The 15217-nt window shown below is 44.4% G+C and overlaps 2 protein-coding genes across 5 annotated transcripts in view; both read right to left on the bottom strand.

Moving 5' to 3' along the window:
• Window positions 1-3942: 3942 nt before the first annotated feature.
• On the bottom strand, window positions 3943-5418 carry LOC133447742 (basic proline-rich protein-like). The gene has a single exon (XM_061726469.1). The coding sequence runs from the start codon at window positions 5416-5418 to the stop codon at window positions 3943-3945; it is 1476 nt and encodes a 491-aa protein (XP_061582453.1).
• Window positions 5419-6844: 1426 nt separating this feature from the next.
• The window catches only part of polr2b (RNA polymerase II subunit B), a 38217-nt gene continuing 29844 nt past the window's right edge, over window positions 6845-15217 (bottom strand). For all 4 annotated transcript variants that reach the window (XM_061724695.1, XM_061724697.1, XM_061724698.1 and 1 more), the window contains 5 exons: window positions 14704-14811; window positions 14030-14143; window positions 13079-13239; window positions 10654-10849; window positions 6845-7287 (listed from right to left, as the gene is read on the bottom strand). In XM_061724695.1, coding sequence (XP_061580679.1) covers window positions 7198-7287; window positions 10654-10849; window positions 13079-13239; window positions 14030-14143; window positions 14704-14811 — 669 coding nt within the window. In that variant the 3' untranslated portion in view covers window positions 6845-7197. The remainder of the gene's footprint in view (window positions 7288-10653; window positions 10850-13078; window positions 13240-14029; window positions 14144-14703; window positions 14812-15217) is intronic.

Raw genomic sequence — 15217 nt, 5'->3', positions numbered from 1 at the left:
TTGGTTACCTGTAAAATTCAGAATTCAATTTAAAATTTTATTACTTGCATATAAAGCCCAAAACGGCTTAGCTCCGCAGTATTTACAAGACCTGATAGAGCCTTATGTTCCTGGCAGAGCTCTCTGCTCTCAGAGTGCAGGTTTACTCGTAGTTCCTAGAGTATCTAAATGTAGATTTGGAGGGCGGGCGTTCTGCTATCAGGCACCATTACTATGGAACCAACTTCCAATCTGGGTTAAGGAGGCTGACACCACCTCCACCTTTAAAACTAAACTTAAAACCTTTCTGTTTAGTAAAGCCTATAGTTAGTGTTTAGTAAACCTCTAGCTGGTGTTGGTAAATCTCTAGGTAGTGTAAACTCTAGTGTGTTAGAGTCAGTAGTCATAGTTGCAGCTATAGAACAAAACTATAATAGTTAGTCTCAAATATAGCTTGGTGGTAGATATGCTGCTATAGGCCTATGCTGCAGGGGGGACCGACATGATCCACTGGGCGGTGCCTCTCACCCTTCTTCTCCTCTCCTCTTCCCTGCCTCTCTTCTCCATTTCCATTTTTATTTATTATAAGTATCTCATAGCTATCATTTTTGTCCATCGTTCCTGTAGTTTCTTGTGCCGGCCCCCCTTTTTTTCTCTTTTGTGCATGTTTGCAGGCCGGAGCCTCGGGAGCTGCGTTCTGGCCTGTGTTCCCGGTCCCCCCCATCTGGTCATCCCGCTGCTGCTTCCACCTGCCTACGTGGATGTCTGCTGTTGCTGCTTCCACCTGTCTGCTTTTCTCCCACTAGGGGAGTTTTTACCTCCATTGGTTATGTAACAATTGCTCGGGGGTTTATGTTGATGTTCTGGTCTCTGAATTGAATGTTTCAAAAACGTACTGAATGTCTTCCAGTTTGTGACGTGTCGTACCAGTTTAAGTTTATACGTTTTGCTGTTAAAGAGTCTGAGGATCTTTAATTATGCATCTCTCTGCTATTCTTTTACGTTTCCTCCATGGTAGTAGTTTCTCAGATTTTGGACCATTTTCATAAAAGTTTTGTTTGATAAATTTAGCTTTTCTTTCCATTTCACTTTCATAAATATAATTTAGGCTTTGTTTTATATGCTTAATCTGATGTAAAAGGTTACCGTTATTATATTCCATATGTTTTCTCTCCAATGATTTTAGTTCTGTTAAATCTTTAGTTTCTCTTTAACCCTAACCTGGAATAACAGCCTTGGATCCTCCCAGAATAAACTAGGTCCTAGTATATTATGGGAGGATCCAAGGCTGTTATTATTACCAGGAAACACGTCCCATTATCTTTATGTGACATATAATCCTTTAATTCCTTCCTTACAAAACTTTGACATAATGGGTCGTTTAAAAGGCTCGGATTCCGTCTCCATAAAGTCTGTTTGGTTCTGTTTCCCAGATGCACGTCAGGTGTATACTGTACACTATATACTGTATATAAATACATATATATATATATATATATATATATATATATATATATATATATATATATATATATATATATATATATTATATATATATATATATATATATATATACTGTATATAAATACATATATATATATATATACATACATACATACATACACGCATTTCTTTAGTATATAAAGTTTAAAGCTTCAGCCTTTGTTTTTTATTCTACTTGTGGATCCAGAGTTGGTGTGCCCACCGGGCATTTCCCTTCATGAGAAGAAAAGCAGGAGTTTTTAAAACCCTTACGTGTTAGGTGTGTCTCTTTCAGGAGATTAAATATCATTTTTCTCTTTTCATTCTAGCACTAGCCTTAGGGAAGGTAAAGTGAGACACGAATGTTTGTACCCGTTGCTAGGCAACGGTACACATTTATGATGTTTTCAAACCCTCCCATTTCCCTCTGGCTATGAAGAAAATATTATATATTTATAACTGGTACTATAACTGGTACAACAACGCTACAGAAAGTCGTTCCCAGCCCTGTCCCAGCTCCCAGACCTCTATCAAGCTCTATAATGTGCAAAACTCCAGCACTTTATTCTTAGCACTTTAGTACCCCAACATTTTAATTTTAAATCTAATTTTAATTCTAAGTGATCAGTTTTTTCATTGGATGTGTTTTTAATCTTTGTGTTGAATGCATGCGTGTAAAAACGCCCTGATGCTGCTGATGTAACACCTTCATTTCCTGCAAAGGATTAATAAAGTATCTAAACAACGACAACTGCCGTGGCGTTTGGGTCAGAGCGCTGGGGATAAAGCTAGCCATCCTGTTGTCCAATCTTTTAGACAAGTGTGATATAAAATCTATTATTATTATTATTATTATTATTATTATTATTATTATTATTATTATTATTATTATATACTGTGTATGCAAGAGACTTTTTTAGCCAAACAAGATCTGGATAAATTAAACTGTTTTAATCCTAATTGCCATGGGGCTGGGGAGTCACAACAGACCTCTCTATGGGAGGAGACCTGGGGGCGTGGCCATACCTGGGGGCGTGGTCATACCGGGGGCGTGGCCATACCTGGGGGCGTGGTCATACCGGGGGCGTGGTCATACATGGGGGCGTGGTCATACATGGGGGCGTGGCCATTCTGTGGAACTAGAAGCTAGACTCATTGATGGATAAAGGTGATCAGACTTGTGTGGACTGGTGTATTGCTGTACATTTTATCCACAAAGATAAGGATTTTGTCATTCTCCATGTGTATAAACCTTATGAATGTGGAAAGAATGAAGATGAGTATTTGCATAGACTTGGATTTATTAATTCTTTTATTCAAGATATAACTGTTTGCATCTCATTTGTTCCAATTCTGTGAGGATAATAAACTGTTGGGGAATTTACCAAACCATTTCAGAAGTCCGCTTTGTGGTATATGAGTTTTATTCAGCCGGCGGTGAGCGGATCTACACAGACCAAAGTCTGGTTGATATGCCGACCCCGAGAGATTTTACAACAGGGTTTTTATACAAGAAGCCTGTGATCTTCCAATTCGGGACTACCCCCTGGGTCAGGAAGTCCATATATGGTATTGAGTCCCCGTCTCTGAAGGAGCTGGAAGTGGAAGCCACTCCCCCGGTGCCTGTCTCGGCAGGGATGCAAGACGCCGGAACTTGTGTGACAATGTCTTGAGCGGGGTATGAGGCTGGAGCAATCTGCAAGGCGTCGTTGTCCCTGCAGGGGCCACGTGCTGTTGGAATGCTTCATCAAAACTCATATTGTCAAGCAAAGGCTGTTTGCCCGCAAATAGCTAAACATATATAAGTGAGGCCTGGCATTCTACATCATAGCTGGACCGTGCTCATGGACCGTTGTGTTAGCACTGCTGATGCTCATGGACCGTTGTGTTAGCACTGCTGATGCTCATGGACCGTTGTATTAGCACTGCTGATGCTCATGGACCGTTGTATTAGCACTGCTGATGCTCATGGACCGTTGTGTTAGCACTGCTGATGCTCATGGACCGTTGTGTTAGCACTGCTGATGCTCATGGACCGTTGTGTTAGCACTGCTGATGCTCATGGACCGTTGTGTTAGCACTGATGCTCATGGACCGTTGTGTTAGCACTGCTGATGCTCATGGACCGTTGTGCTAGTGCTGATGCTCATGGACCGTTCATGGACCAGCAGGTACCTGGTGTAGCAGGTGAGGAGGGAAACAATAACACGGTAAAAGTGGACTGGACCTCACTCAGACGCAGATCTTTTAGCTTTTTATGCTCTTACAGAGATTTATTTAAGTAAAGTATATATTTGCAAAAATGCTCTTTTATGTAGGGATCCAAACTGTAAGGAGGAAGTGCACCGGCGAGCTCTCTGTCTTATGTATAATAATATAATCATATATATAACTGCATGAAAGCAGTAAACCAAACCCCAGACATAAAAACCGTAAAACCTACAACACCAAACCTGGTTGGAATGAGGTTGTAGCTGAGCATCACTGGGCTGGGACAGGCCTGGGACAGGCCTGGGACAGGCCTGGGACAGGTTCGGGACAGGGCCGGGACAGGCTCGGGACAGGCTCGGGACAGGCCTGGGACAGGCCTGGGACAGGGCTGGGACAGGGCCGGGACAGGGCCGGGACAGGGCTGGGACAGGGCCGGGACACGCCTGGGACAGGGCTGGGACAGGGCTGGGACAGGGCCGGGACACTCCTGGGACAGGGCCGGGACAGGGCTGGGACAGGGCCGGGACATGCCTGGGACAGGGCTGGGACAGGGCCGGGACAGGGCCGGGACACGGCCGGGACTGGGCCGGGACAGGGCTGGGACAGGGCCGGGACATGCCTGGGACAGGGCTGGGACAGGGCTGAGACAGGGCCGGGACAGGGTTGGCAGACCCAGACAAGGGCAGGGCTGGGACAGGCCTGGGACAGGGCCGGGACACGCCTGGGACAGGGCGGGGACAGGGCCGGGACAGGGCGGGGACAGGGCCGGGACAGGGCCGGGACAGGCCTGGGACAGGGCCGGGACAGGGCGGGGACAGGGCCGAGACAGGGCCGGGACAGGGCTGGGACAGGGCTGGGAAAGGCCCGGACAGGCCTGGGACAGGGCCGGGACAGGCTCGGGACAGGGCCGGGACAGGGCTGGGACAGGGCTGGGGCAGGGCTGGGACAGGGCCGGGACAGGGCTGGGACAGGGCCGGGACAGGCCTGGGACAGGGCCGGGACAGGCTCGGGACAGGGCTGGGACAGGGCTGGGGCAGGGCTGGGACAGGGCCGGGACAGGGCCGGGACAGGCCTGGGACAGGGCCGGGACAGGCCTGGGACAGGGCCGGGACAGGCTCGGGACAGGGCCGGGACAGGCTCGGGACAGGGCCGGGACAGGCTCGGGACAGGGCCGGGACAGGCCTGGGACAGGGCCGGGACAGGGCGGGGACAGGGCCGAGACAGGGCCGGGACAGGGCTGGGACAGGGCTGGGAAAGGCCCGGACAGGCCTGGGACAGGGCCGGGACAGGCTCGGGACAGGGCCGGGACAGGGCTGGGACAGGGCTGGGACAGGGCCGGGACAGGGCTGGGACAGGGCCGGGACAGGCCTGGGACAGGGCCGGGACAGGCTCGGGACAGGGCTGGGACAGGGCTGGGGCAGGGCTGGGACAGGGCCGGGACAGGGCCGGGACAGGCCTGGGACAGGGCCGGGACAGGCCTGGGACAGGGCCGGGACAGGCTCGGGACAGGGCCGGGACAGGCTCGGGACAGGGCCGGGACAGGCTCGGGACAGGGCCGGGACAGGCTTGGGACAGGCCTGGGACAGGGCCGGGACAGGGCCGGGACACGCCTGGGACAGGGCCGGGACAGGGCCGGGACAGGCTCGGGACAGGGCCGGGACAGGGCCGGGACAGGACCGGGACAGGCTCGGGACAGGCCCGGGACAGGGCCGGGACACGCCTGGGACAGGGCCGGGACAGGCCCATCCGGTGCACACAATAACGCTGAGTTGTGGCGGCAGCACTATAGTACTTTAACTGTATTAACAGTTAATCTTATAAGGTAGATTACATCCAGAGTAAGGACTGTATGGGAATCACTGCCCAGGAGGTTTATAATGAAATACACACGTTATCTAATAACAAAGCAAGTGGCTTAGATGGAATTGATGCTGAGCACCTTAAATATGCCAGTGTGAGGACATTTCCCCTCCTTGCATCGTGTTTTACTGGTTTTATGTCTCATTTATGCTTCCTGACTCCATGCTCTCTGTTTTATTAGTCCCAGTTATAAAGGACAAGACTGGTAAAGTTAGTAGTATAGACAACTACAACCTATAGCTTTAGCGAGTATAGTGTCTAAAGTGATGGAAATGATTCTGTTACACAGATTAAATCATTTACTCCACAGATAACCAGTTTGGATTTAAACCCAAGCATGGCACTGACCTTTGCATTTATGCACTAAAGGAAATAGTAAACAGATATAGGGGGCAGAATTCATCAGTCATTATGTCCTTTATTGATGCGTCAAAAGCTTTTGACGCATCAATCACAACAAGCTGTTTTTAGAGTTAACCCAAAGAGGAATACCTGGGACCTGGGAGCATAGTAAGACTCTTAGCCTACTGGAATGAGAACCAGGTATATAATATAATGATAAAGTATAATGCCAGTAAGAGTGTTGTCTTAATCTGTAGAAGTAAAGAGGACAAGGGGAAAATATTTCCTGATTTTAAATGATCTTTTAATGGTCTCCATGTTTGCAGTACGGTCAAATATCTCAGCCATTTTATCCCAGAACACATGGATGATGATGATGATGATGATGGTGATGATGATGATGGTGATGATGACGGTGACGGTGATGATGATGATGATATCCAGACAGTGCTGCACAGGAACAACATCCTCACACGCAGGTTCAGCATGTGCTCAGAAGCTGTGAAGATTCATCTCTTTAGAGTTTATTGTTCACCACTCTACACTGGCCACTTGTGGTCAAGTTTTAAAAAAGTAAGTTTCCACAAACTTCAAGCTGCATATAATGATGCTATGAGAATCTAGAGGGTGCAGTAAAGTGAGATGTTTGTGGCTGCAAGAGTCAATACTCTCCAAGCAGTTCTTAGGAATGTAATGCACAGTTTCATGTGCCGTTTGGATGAGTGTGTGAATCATTGTGGATATAAATGACCTGGGAAGAGCTGATACTCCTGCGTCAGATTCTCCTCTCGTCTCAGGAGACATCGGCTTAAAGGAGCTTGTATTTGGAACTGTCCCTGCTGCAGGTTTTATGTCTTGTATGTATTTTGTCCTTTGTTATTGGTTTGTTTTTGTATGGACCACGAGTCTGTAATAAACTTCTACTTCTACTACTCTCCATCTCCAAACCAATAAGATCCAACAACCCAGTGACTCAAGAAACGTCTTTATTTCCTTTTACAAATACAAAAATAACATGAAACAAAAAACTAAAATCAAACAAAAAACTATCTTCTACTTTCACTTTCAGATGCTGATGTCACTTCCTGTTCCGGTGAAGTCACATCCTGTTCTGCTGATGTCACTTCCTGTTCTGTGATGTCACGTCCTGTTCTGTGATGTCACTTCCTGTTCCGTGATGTCACTTCCTGTTCCGTGATGTCACTTCCTGTTCCGTGATGTCACGTCCTGTTCCGTGATGTCACGTCCTGTTCCGTGATGTCACGTCCTGTTCTGTGATGTCACGTCCTGTTCTGCAGCGAAGCCTCTGATTGGCCGAAGGCTCTATGACGTCATCATACGAGGAGCGATGCTCATGGACATCAGTTCCTGGAACAGAAGCTTGCAGGCGTACGGCATTCTGACCAGAGAAATCTGTAAAATAATTATAATAAAATAATTAAAATATTAAACTAGTACGGCATTCTGACCAGAGAAATCTGTAAAATAATTTAAATTAAATAATTAAAATATTAAACTAGTACGGCATTCTGACCAGAGAAATCTGTAAAATAATTATAATAAAATAATTAAATTAAAGATTAAACTAGTACGGCATCCTGACCAGAGAAATCTGTAAAATAATTATAATAAAATAATTAAATTAAATATTAAACTAGTACGGCATTCTGACCAGAGAAATCTGTAAAATAATTATAATAAAATAATTAAAATATTAAACTAGTACGGCATTCTGACCAGAGAAATCTGTAAAATAATTTAAATAAAATAATTAAATAATTAAACTAGTACGGCATTCTGACCAGAGAGATCTGTAAAATAATTTAAATAAAATAATTAAATAATTAAACTAGTACGGCATTCTGACCAGAGAAATCTGTAAAATAATTAAAATTAAATCATTAAATTAAAGATTAAACTAGTACTGCATTCTGACCAGAGAAATCTGTAAAATAAAATAATTAAATAATTAAACTAGTACGGCATTCTGACCAGAGAAATCTGTAAAATAATTAAAATAAAATTAAATATTAAACTAGTACTGCATTCTGACCAGAGAAATCTGTAAAATCATTAAAATTAAATATTAAACTAGTACGGCATTCTGACCAGAGAAATCTGTAAAATAATTAAAATAAAATAATTAAAATATTAAACTAGTACGGCATTCTGACCAGAGAAATCTGTAAAATAATTTAAATAAAATAATTAAAATATTAAACTAGTACGGCATTCTGACCAGAGAAATCTGTAAAATCATTAAAATAAAATTAAAGATTAAACTAGTACGGCATTCTGACCAGAGAAATCTGGAAAATAATTAAAATAAAATAATTAAATAATTAAACTAGTACGGCATTCTGACCAGAGAAATCTGTAAAATAATTAAAATAAAAGATATAAGAATTAAACTAGTACGGCATCCTGACCAGAGAAATCTATAAAATTAAAATAAAATAATTAAACTAGTACGGCAACCTGACCAGAGAAATCTATAAAATAATAAAATAAAATATTAAAATATTAAACTAGTACGGCATCCTGACCAGAGAAATCTGTAAAATAATTAAAATAAAATAATTAAACTAGTACGGCATCCAGACCAGAGAAACCTGTAAAATAATAAAATAAAAGATTAAACTAGTACGGCATTCTGACCAGAGAAATCTGTAAAATAATTAAAATAAAATAATTAAAATATTAAACTAGTACGGCATTCTGACCAGAGAAATCTGGAAAATAATTAAAATATTAAACTAGTACGGCATCCTGACCAGAGAAATATATAAAATAATTAAATTAAAAGATTAAAATATTAAACTAGTAGACCCTATAGTGCCTTATGTTCCTGGCAGAGCTCTCCGCTCTCAGAGTGCAGGTTTACTCGTAGTTCCTAGAGTACCGTAGATGACCATTTAGTAGCCCGGGCGTTTAATATGCTAAATCCACTTGGACCCCAGGCGTTTATAAGAACCAGGCGGGTATTTGCACCAGGCTACAATTTATTTTTGCAATGAGCAGCACCAGACCATTACTTACAAAGAACATATGAGATCACCATAGTACCACTGGAACTAAAATTGTACACACTGTACACAACACCTCACGACGAGCTCCCGATCACAAATCGTGAGGTCGCAAGAAAGTCAAGCGTGTTTGAAATCCTGGTCTCTCCTCGTGAAGGAATCACAGTTGAAGCAGCTGCGACCCGATTTGACTCATCCTTTCACAGAGCATGCACAATCTCTGATGTTACGTCAAAAACTATTATTTGTAGTTTAAGTTTTGCAAATTCACATTACAAATCATGTTTTAATAGCAAAAAAAAAGAGCGCATTTCCACGTACGGTGCGGGTCGCCGCGTCCCCTACGCCGTAGGCTCTGCGTTGGTGTAACGCGGAACCATAAATCAGCCTTTAGTGTGTGCGCTGTCTGCTCTTCAGAAAACCTCCTTTTTCTCTTCTCATTTTGCTGGGACGCCGGGTTCCTCCGCTGAGACACAACTTTTGCGGTACGCGTTCTTTGTTGTGTCTAAAAATGATTCGCAGTGCACACACCCAATCAGAAACGGTACAGATATTTTGGGATTTTAATATATAAAAAAATGAAATTATAAATAATAAAGAATCCCCATGACTTTGATCAGGTGGGCAGGACGCACGTTTGGGTGTGGGAACAGCCCACCCCTGCCCCAAAACCGGCCTCGAGTTCCAGTACACAGACTTCAGGTAAACATGTGCATTTTATATGCATGCAAACATTTTTGGAGCGGAGCGGAGCGGGGTGCAGTGTTACTGGAGCGCTGAGCGGTTATGGGTGGAGCGTTTTTTTTGCGACTTTGAGGGAGGAGCAGAGCGGTGACAACCTTTGTGAGCGAGGAGCGGAAATTCTCGCCGCTTCACTCCGCTCACATGCTCTGATATACAAAGACAGTTTGTCTGTGTAACGGCGACACACGGAGCTGATCAGAGCAGTATGAACGATACTGTACTCAATACAATGCAAATACAGTGTTATTACCAGGTTATTACCGGTAGTCGCCCGGGCGTTTAATTGAACTGGCGTTTATTATGCCAAATGGGCTCGGACCCCGGCGGCTATTAGAGCACAGGCGCGTATTTGCGCGCGGGCGACTATTTGGTCATCTACGGTATCTAAATGTAGATTTGGAGGGCGGGCGTTCTGCTATCAGGCACCATTACTATGGAACCAACTTCCAATCTGGGTTAAGGAGGCTGACACCACCTCCACCTTTAAAACTAAACTTAAAACCTTTCTGTTTAGTAAAGCCTATAGTTAGTGTTTAGTAAACCTCTAGCTGGTGTTGGTAAATCTCTAGGTAGTGTAAACTCTAGTGTGTTAGAGTCAGTAGTCATAGTTGCAGCTATAGAACAAGACTATAATAGTTAGTCTCAAATATAGCTTGGTGGTAGATATGCTGCTATAGGCTTATGCTGCAGGGGGGACCGACATGATCCGCTGGGCGGTGCCTCTCACCCTTCTTCTCCTCTCCTCTTCCCTTCCTCTCTTCTCCATTACCATTTTTATTTATTATAAATATCTCATAGCTATCGTTTTTGTCAATCGTTCCTGTATTTTCTTGTGCCGGCCCCCCTTTTTTCTCTTTTGTGCATGTTTGCAGGCCGGGAGCCGCGTTCTGGCCTGCGTTCCCGGTCCCCCCCCCATCCCCTCTGGTCATCCCATTGCTTCCACCTGCCTACGCCGTCTGTTGTATTAGACGCTATATAAATAAAATTGAATTGTTCCAGGTGAACTCACCTGTGTCTTGTTCCTGCAGCCCCTGCACTCGTAGGTGTGTGTCCGGGTGTTAGCGATAGCCATCAGGCCACACAGGTTGCAGACGTGCACCTGGTACGGGTCCGAGGCCTCGAACAGTCGCTCCCTCAGGAACTGAGCTGCTCCGTGAGCGATCTGACAATCACGCTCCATCTCCCCGAACCGGAGCCCTCCGTCGCTGGAATACAGGTAATACAGGTAAAATACAGGTGAGTTACAGGTGAGTAACAGGTGATACAGGTACAGGTGAGTTACAGGGGGCAGGGCCTGAACGAACGCAAACAGATGGACCTGAACTGGGCTGCCGGTTCAGGATCTGGACCGGGCCATCCACTGTCTACCATTGGTTGTCTTAACGTAGCCGACGCCTGTCAGTTTTACCAATAAATACCTGATGCAAAAAGGGAGCCAGCAAGCATTTGTCGAGAGCGAGAGGGCCATGTTGCTCTGCAGGGCTCCGACTTTGCTTCCCTTCTGCAGAAGGCCTGAAAATCATTTCTAACAGTCTCTGTGTCTTTCCTAAGTTATTCATTTATGTATGTTGATTTAGGACCCTAACATTTGGTGCCGAGAAACCCGGGATCTCTCCAGCTGTGACCTTGGAACGGCGTACGATCAAAGGAGGCCACCTGAAACCTGTCGACAGCGTTCCGACTTCAGGAACGGGCCCAGATTTGATCTTGCGCTGTTCCAGGAAGTCCAGGTGACGAGATTCCCGAGCCAGGGGAAGGCACTAGGAGACTGGTGAGAGACCTCTTCTTAGTGAAATTCTGTGTATACTAACCAGGGGGTTAGTGAAAAAAGGTTTTGCCAGGGTTTGGGACCCGCTTTTGAAGTAAGGAACTTTTAAAAGACACTAGCCTAGGGCGTAATGCATAATGCTGCGAAGCAAACCAGTGCTTCCAAGGAATCTGTTCCCCCTGGTGGCTAAGTTGAGCCATAGGGAGTTTCCATGGCTCAACAGGAGGGATTAAGGGTATGTACATATGATACATCACGAGGATTAAATACTAAATACCCTTTAAAAAATGTTTGTAGGAGCTTTCCGACATGTTGCAGATACAACATGTAAGAAGTTAAGGCTCAGGAAAACCATGGCCTGAATGCCGGCCATTAGTCGAACTGTACATGAGAATGTTCAAAGTTCTTGTGAGCTGCTGGTTTCTGCTCTCCCTCTCCTAAGCAGGAACTGCTGAAATGGGTGACCAGATCCTGAGTCGAGTGGTGAAAGGTCATCACCCGTCAGGACAGGCCTTTTGCTGTCCAGATCAGGACACCGACAGCAGTAAAGGCTGCTGAACGATCTACTGCGTTCGCCAGTTTCAGTAAAAGCTAATGGGAATGCTCCAGGCCCTGAGTAGGCGGGAAGTCGGACGGTATCCAAACCTTGTCCGCTAAAGAACTCATCCGATGCCTATCTCACCAGCCACGGGCCTGAAGATGACTAGCCCAAACTGACTGGCTTGACTGGCTACAACGAGCTGCAGAGGAGTCCGAGAGATGGAAGAGACTTTTCCACTACTGAGTCATGCTGACATAATAACTGAAATTATGATTCCGACCATTACTGTCCTTGTACTGTTCTGTTTTTACATTACCTGTATGTTTACAATGACACTGGAGTGTTTTATTTTGGGTGCTGTGAAGTTTCAAAATGACAAAGAGGAGGGAAATGTGAGGTTAATCAACTTTTTTGAATTAATTTGTCTTTATGAAACTACCAGAATCAGAATCAGGTCAGCTTGGAGAGCTGACTGTGCTTTAAACAATTGCTTATCACATGTTACCAGTTACAACAGCCACTCCCTAAACTACTCAGGGGTTTGGGCTGGTCCACAACTGTCTCATGGTCAGTTGGACAATTCTGTTGGAAAACCCTCAACAGAAAGGATGTCTGTTTGCTCTGCAGAACATAGATTAGTTGTTCTTCAACTGAAATGTCCTGTTTATCTGTTTGTTTCCTCCCATTGTCCATCCACTGTCTACCATTGGTTGTCTTAACATAGCCGACGCCTGTCAGTTTTACCAATAAATACCTGATGCAAAAAGGGAGCCAGCAAGCATTTTGTTGAGAGCCAGAGAGCCATGTTGCTCTGCAGGGCTCTGACTTTGCTTCCCTTCTGCAGAAGGCCTGAAAAATCATTTCTAACAGTCTCTGTGTCTTTCCTAAGTTATTCATTTATGTATGTTGATTTAGGAACCTAACAGCCTTAAAGGAGGGGGTTCTGGTTCTGGACCGGGCCCTAAAGAGGGTTCTGGTTCTGGTCTTACCGGGCCCTAAAGGGGGTTCTGGTTCTGGGTCTTACCGGGCCCTAAAGGGGTTCTGGGTCTTACCAGGACCGGGCCCTAAAGGGGGTTCTGGTTCTGGTCTTACCGGGTCCGGGCCCTAAAGGGGTTCTGGTCTTACCGGGACCGGCCCTCCATGGGCTGCCGGTTCAGGATCTGGACCGGGCCCCGGGCCCGGGAGTGGATCTTGTCGTCCACCATGTGTTTCAGTCGTTGGTAATAAGTCGGGCCGATGAAGATCTGGGACGTCAGTTTCCTGCCGGTGAAGCCGTTGTACAGAACCTGCAGAAATAAAACATTTAGAAAACCCTTAAACCTGCAGAACATTTATAAAACATTTATAAAACAAACCCTTAAACCTGCAGAACATTTATAAAAAAAACCTTAAAATATAGAAAAACTGAACAATATGAAGGTTTAACTACTTTAAATCCTTAACACGTATAACCTCATTGCCTGAATGTTTGCTCTGTAGCGAGAAGTTACAATAACAAAGAGAGTCCGGGGAAAGACATTAGCAGCTACATTAGCATGCTACATTAGCATGCTACATTAGCATGCTACATTAGTAGCCGAGAGAAACATGCAGCATGTCTTCATTCTAATTCTGATACAAGACTTATTTTTTGCGGCTCCAGACATATTAGTTTTTTGTGTTTTTGGTCCATTATGGATCTAAAACATCTCCTGGGTCTCCAGGGCCTTCTCCATCGCTGCTCCCACCCTCTGGAACTCCCTCCCCAAAAACATCCGTGACTGTACAGACCTCCCAGCATTCAAATCCCATCTCAAAACCCACCTTTACAGAACTGCTTTTAATGTGTGATTAATGTCCTGTCTCATGTTGTGTCCTTATGTACTGTCCTGTGTAATTGTAATTTGTATTATGTGTTTTGTTTTAATGTAAAGCGTCTTTGAGTGCCCTGAAAAGCGCTATATAAATAAAATGTATTATTATTATTATTATTATGTTTGCTGTTAGAATCGTGTTCAGATGAATAAAGATGTTTTTCATCATGTGATTAGTCCCAGAATACTAAACCCAGAGAAGTAACAGTGACATCACTCTGACCTCATTTCCTCTCAGGTGGTATCCGTACTCCGACAGCAGGTTAGAAACTTTCTGCACGTTGACGGCGTCGTTAAACGGCGTGGCGTCGCCGATCTCACCCTTGTTGGCAGAAACCTGCAGAACAGATCAATACTGATCAATAAACCTGATCAGAAACCTGGAGAACAGATCAATACTGATCAATAAACCTGATCAGAAATCTGGAGAACAGATCAATACTGATCAATAAACCTGATCAATAACCTGCAGAACAGATCAATACTGATCAGAAACCTGCAGAACAGATCAATACTGATCAATAAACCTAATCAGAAACCTGCAGAACAGATCAATACTGATCAATAAACCTAATCAGAAACCTGCAGAACAGATCAATACTGATCAATAAACCTGATCAATAAACCTGATCAATAACCTGCAGAACAGATCAATACCGATCAATAAACCTGCAGAACAGATCAATACTGATCAATAAACCTAATCAGAAACCTGCAGAACAGATCAATACTGATCAATAAACCTGATCAATAAACCTGATCAATAACCTGCAGAACAGATCAATACTGATCAATAAACCTGCAGAACAGATCAATACTGATCAATAAACCTGCAGAACAGATCAATACTGATCAATAAACCTGATCAGGTGACCTGATCAATCACTAATTGATTACCTTTCCCTGCAGACACTCGATCAAATGTCCGACCGTCATCCTGGACGGGATGGCGTGAGGGTTGATGATGATGTCAGGGGTGATGCCCTCACAGGTGAACGGCATGTCCTGATCAATAAAACAGGAAATACGTTAGGAACCTTCACAATAAAACAGGAAATACGTTAGGAACCTTCACAATAAAACAGGAAATACGTTAGGAACCTTCACAATAAAACAGGAAACCAGTTACAACCCTTCACAATAAAACACAGTTAGAGCCCTTCACAATAAAACAGGAAATACGTTAGGAACCTTCACAATAAAACACAAGTGAACGGCATGTCCTTCACAATAAAACAGGAAATACGCTAGAGCCCTTCACAATAAAACACAGGAAATACGTTAGAAACCTTCACAATAAAACACAGGAAATACGTTAGAACCCTTCACAACACAGTTACAACCCTTCACAATAAAACAGGATATCAGTGATGTCAGGGGTGATGCTCTAAAACTCTCTACACCACAGACT

Source organism: Cololabis saira, chromosome 7 (genome assembly GCF_033807715.1).
Source record: "Cololabis saira isolate AMF1-May2022 chromosome 7, fColSai1.1, whole genome shotgun sequence".
NCBI lineage: Eukaryota > Metazoa > Chordata > Actinopteri > Beloniformes > Belonidae > Cololabis > Cololabis saira.
Note: the sequence above shows the minus strand (reverse complement) of the source record. Positions and strands in the feature narration are given on the sequence as shown.